The sequence below is a fragment of the Kryptolebias marmoratus genome, linkage group LG6, assembly GCF_001649575.2.
Source record: "Kryptolebias marmoratus isolate JLee-2015 linkage group LG6, ASM164957v2, whole genome shotgun sequence".
NCBI lineage: Eukaryota > Metazoa > Chordata > Actinopteri > Cyprinodontiformes > Rivulidae > Kryptolebias > Kryptolebias marmoratus.
The window spans coordinates 1,958,742-1,963,704 of record NC_051435.1 but is presented as its reverse complement, the minus strand read 5'-3'; the positions used below and the strand labels follow the sequence as shown (position 1 = coordinate 1,963,704).

At 46.9% G+C, this 4,963-nt stretch overlaps 1 protein-coding gene across 1 annotated transcript in view; it reads right to left on the bottom strand.

Annotated features, from left to right (window-relative positions):
* The window catches only part of tfcp2l1 (transcription factor CP2-like 1), a 20,278-nt gene that overhangs the window by 2,361 nt on the left and 12,954 nt on the right, over nucleotides 1-4,963 (bottom strand). Inside the window, exons 8-13 of the mRNA XM_037976096.1 lie at nucleotides 4,560-4,663; nucleotides 2,865-2,916; nucleotides 2,638-2,731; nucleotides 2,207-2,297; nucleotides 1,066-1,142; nucleotides 424-566 (exon numbers count right to left, since the gene is read on the bottom strand). Of these exons, the coding sequence (XP_037832024.1) occupies nucleotides 424-566; nucleotides 1,066-1,142; nucleotides 2,207-2,297; nucleotides 2,638-2,731; nucleotides 2,865-2,916; nucleotides 4,560-4,663 (561 nt within the window). The remainder of the gene's footprint in view (nucleotides 1-423; nucleotides 567-1,065; nucleotides 1,143-2,206; nucleotides 2,298-2,637; nucleotides 2,732-2,864; nucleotides 2,917-4,559; nucleotides 4,664-4,963) is intronic.

Genomic DNA, 4,963 nt, shown 5'->3' with positions numbered 1-4,963 from the left:
GAGGACACACAGGCCGGTCCATCCTGAGGACACACAGGCCGGTCCGTCCTGAGGACACACAGGCCGGTCCGTCCTGAGGACACACAGGCCGGTCCATTCTGAGGACACACAGGCTGGACCACCCCGAGGACACACAGGCCGGTCCATCCCGAGGACACACAGGCCGCGTCATCCTGAGGACACAGAGCTCAAAGAGAAGGGACACTCTTTGGAGGACCAACATGTTCAGATGTTGGACAGAGAAGACAGATGAGAGGACAGTGAAGGAAGACATTTACATCAAACTGAACTGAGGAAGCTCTGCGGTGCAGCTGGTTTGTTTGGTTCTGTTTATTTCTGTGTTCCGACTAAAAGCAACATGAAGCACGTTCAGGGGAGCCTGAATAATCTGCAGTTTCTGCTGCAGGTCAGGAGGTCTCGTACCTCGTTGGACACCAAGATGTGGATCCCGGTGGTTTTCTGTCTGTAGATCTGAGTGATCTGCTGAGGAGTGATGTTGTAGAGGACGGCGATCTTCTCCGACAGGTCCATCAGCGTCCGCTCCTCCAAGTACAGAGCGTGGTAAACTGTGAGGACAAAGGTGGCCTGTTAGATATTTCATTTCAGGAAATATCTCAAGATAACTTATTTATCTCGTTGATGAAGCTCAATTTAATTATGTCATGTTGAGATAACAGACCTCGTTTTCTCCATAATTAGTTATTTAAATCCAGGATAACTTGTTTTCTTATAACTCTAAATATTTTTAAATGACACTTAAAAGCAGGGAACTGATTTCAGCTGAAAATGTTGGATAAAGGATCATCTCCAGGTGAGTTCCAGATGTCATGAAACATTAAAAACAGCTCAGGATCTGTAAAACTGATCGAGCTGTAACCATTCCTGTGTGGCAGCCATCTTGACTCAGACCAACAATAATAAAAGGTTTGACTTTTATGTTTAAATGAAACAAACCTTCAGGTCTGGTTGACAGATCTCTCACATCGAGCATCAGGGTTCAGACCAACAGGAACCTTTGTGTGTTGAAGTTTGTGTTGCTGGGGGAAGGTTTGAACGGGGACTCACCGTCTCCTGGTTTGACGTTGGTTTGGCTCCGGCTCTGCTGCTGACACACGTAGATGGTCAGGCGAGGCTGGACAGACCTGAGGGACAGAAGACATGTCTCTCAGATGATCTTTGTCCTGCAGGAACGTCTCTTTTTACTGAGCTTCACACATAAACGATCCAATTATCCAACATCAAATCTGACATCTTGGTGCTGTTTTTTATTTCCTTTCAGTTTTTAGTTTTATATTTTTGTCACTGAATGAAAAAAACACAAACATTATTTGTAAAATCACGAGTTCTTAAGATTAGCATCTAAACCCGATTATGGGTTTCTGTGGATCCGTTTACCCGCCGGACGTTAAGAGTTAAACCTGCGGTGCGTTCAGGAGCGAGGAACAAATGTTGGAGTTTTTATTAACCCTCCCTGTTGGCGGCAGCGAGGTCGGGTTCGACAGCTGATATTTTTCATCCAATCTGACCTGGAGGCAGAAACCCACGGGCCGCAGGGCAAACAAAAAGTCTGATAAAACATTAAAACATGAAATAAAACTAAAACTGGATGTAAAATAAAGAGCAGCGTGGAAATGTGCTGAAACGTCACAGGGTTGATGTCAGGGAAACTGAATAAACAGACTAATGAGCACCAAATAAATGATACAACTTCTTGCCGTACAGGAATCATCTCGGTTCTCCTGCAGGTAAAGAAAACGGGCGCTCGCTTCTCGACGGGAGCGTTGACCGCCTGTAACTGACGCATCAAACGGCCGAACTGGGCCGAACTGGGCCGAACCGGGCCGAACCGGGCCATCGCGGTACCAGTACCTGTACCGTTCCTCCAATCAGAACCACTTCAGTGGCTGTTTCCAGACAAGCCGACAGTCGAGGCTGAACGGCTGTAGGTTTGGTGTGTGCTATTCTGAGCTCGCAGACTTTATTTGTATATTTTCCTTCCTGTGACACTGTGGTGCAGCGGTTATGGAGTCAGATTTGGATGCAAACCTACATATTTACGGCAGCTTAAAGCTGTTTTTCTAAGAGAAGGGAGAATAAAAGCTGCGTCTCGGTGCTGTTACAAGAAAGACTGTGTTTAACTTCCTGTTCAGGCCGGTGAGAACAGGAACATCTTCTGGTGATGAAGCCACACAGTTTCATGCCTCACTTTCTCTTCATGGTGTTAAAGAGGCGAATGCCGTCAGCTGGACCGCAGATCTGGATCAGATCTTCTCGGCTCATCCTCAGGAGATCCGCTCCTACAACAGCAGCAGAAAACAAAATCTGTCTCGGCTTTAAAGTCCCGATCTGACGGCGGGTCAGAGTAAATCCCCTCCCTCCTCTGCTTGGCTTCATGTTTTACAGGCTTCCCTCCGGAGCCTGGCTCATGCCAGCTGACAAAATAAACTACAAGTGGATTTTCAGAGTAAAGTTCAGGTTTAGTCCTTAAAGCTGGACAGATTATAATTCCTGGCACCTCTGTTGAATCTGAGACAATAAGATACGGATCACGATGCTTTTATGTCCCCAGCTGGAAGGAGCCAGGCTCCGAACCCTCCTGACCTCTTCAACGTGTGCGAACATTTATCACCGTGTTACCTGAGAAGCTGGAGAAGAGCCTTGAGAAAGGCGCGAACCTGTGACGGTGCAGCCACTGCTGAGTGTCCTGCGGCGAGGACGACGGCAGGAGATGCTACATGTCAAAAAGAAGAAGAGTCCTTGAAATGAGTATAGCTGCACAGCATCCACTGTCTCCAAATAATGGCCTAAAGGGGATAAAAGAGCGAGGTTAACACTTTCACACTGCACCGGCCTCCATTACTTACATCAGAGCAGCCAGGCATGAACACCTCCCCTTGCTGGTTTGGAGAACAGTTGCTAGAAACGTGTGCATGAGGAAAAAAAAACAGATTGGGGTGATGATTGACTTGGTTAGTTTGGACCATCTGTGAGACACGTCAGCCAGCTTCCAGAGGGACAGAACGCACAACATAAAACTGCAGGAAAATAAAACTATTCTGTCTTTTATGACCTTTGAGGCAATAAATAGTATCCTCAGAGTGTGCTGCCCCCTTCTGGCCCTCCGTCGTATGACTACAATAACCAATAGCCGCAGGAGGAAGGAGTGACGTGACGGTTTGTTGGGTTTTGTGGTTTTTATGTCACTGCCTCCTTCACACAGGAGCTACTTTGAACCGAGCTGTCAGAAGTGTCAATCATTCATTCCTCAGTCTTAAAAACCTTTGAAATACAAACATTTATTCTACAAGAAGGATGAGGATCCTCTGTGGTGAGCACAGGGACTTAAAGAGCATGTGACGCCATGTTTAGGTGTCAAACATCCAACGAATCTTGACATTAATAACATAAATAAAGGCCACATTAAACAGAGTCTGCAGGAAATTATTTGGAGGGATGACAGCATGTAAGGCTTCAGACGCTACAGTTTCACTCCAGGAAGGTAACTGAGGTGGGTTTTTACAGAAATCACACCGTCTGGAATTCAAAAAGGCCGATCTGACAGGATGAACGGTCTGTGTAGAGCAGGGGTGTCCAAACCCTGGTTCCTGGTCCTCAGGGTCTTCATCCTGCAGGTTTTACCTGTTTCTCTGCTCCAACACACCTGATTCATGGTTAAATCACCTCTCCATGTTCTGCAGAAGCCTGTTAATCACCCATTGATTCAGATCAGGTGTGTCGGAGCAGAGAAACAAGGAAAACCTGCAGGATGGTGGACCTGAGGACTAGGGCTGGAGACCCTTTGTGTAGAGGACGGAGGAGCGAGGACCTGGACTTTCCCCAGGAAACCAGCTCTGCTTCATCTCACCGGCTGATGGAGGACAGGAGAGGACAGGAGAGGACACGTGGACCAGAACTCATGGAAGGCGGAGTGGAGATGGAGAGGACGGGAATAAAACCTCACAGCCATGAGGGTTGTTGTCCTGACGGCTCCGGGAACAACCAGTGAGATCTCACTTTCACCGCACTTCTGGTCGTGTTCGGTTGTGATCTGATGTCATCGCTCTTCGCCCCGTTTTTTTAACACATTTCTCAGTTTTCAACATGGAATTTAATCTTCCCATCACGAGCTACGACAGTAAAACTGCGTACAAATCCCGTTAAGTGCCCTTTAAAGTTCACCGATGTTTGTGGCTGCGATCCTTTGACCTCAGACCCCAGAATGACTCCAGGAACAAGTCAGAAAACCAGAATCGTTTATCGAGTTTTAACCTTTCTGTGAGGAACACCAGCTAATGATGTCTCTGTCTGCAACGTGCTCGGACATTTCAATGTGTGCAACAGATTTAATGAGACACAAACAGGTGAAAATAAAAACTTCATCAAGTATCAGTAAAAACAAATCGATTCTGGTTCCAAGATAACTCCAAGCTGGGAGAAACTTCTCTCATAGCATCATCAGATACACCTAAATGTGATCATTTGTGATTAAAAACGACAAAGTTTCAGAAACCGGAGGGTGGTGCTAACCGGGTTAACCCACGGTGCGAGTGCTAACTTACCCATCAGGGAAACTGCAGGGTGTTGGTGAGCTGTGGTAGACGGGGGACGGAGTGCTGGTGCTGCTGTGGTTCGTGAGGCTGATGGCGTCGGGCCACGGCGAGCACTGAGACAGGACAAAACCAAGTTGGACTGAAACACTGATCCTGTCCTGAAACTGCATCAAACATCAAACATCTGTCTGCAGCAGAACGGCCGTTTGAAGTCAAATAACTTTATATAAAAACATTTTACTTCTGAAAGGTTTTAGCCATGTTTCACATTTAGAGAAATATTTCATCCATCCATCCGTCCATCCATCCAACCGTCCATCCATCCAACCATCCATCCATCCATCCGTCCAACCGTCCATCCAACCATCCATCCATCCATCCGTGCATCCATCCAACCATCCATCCATCCATCC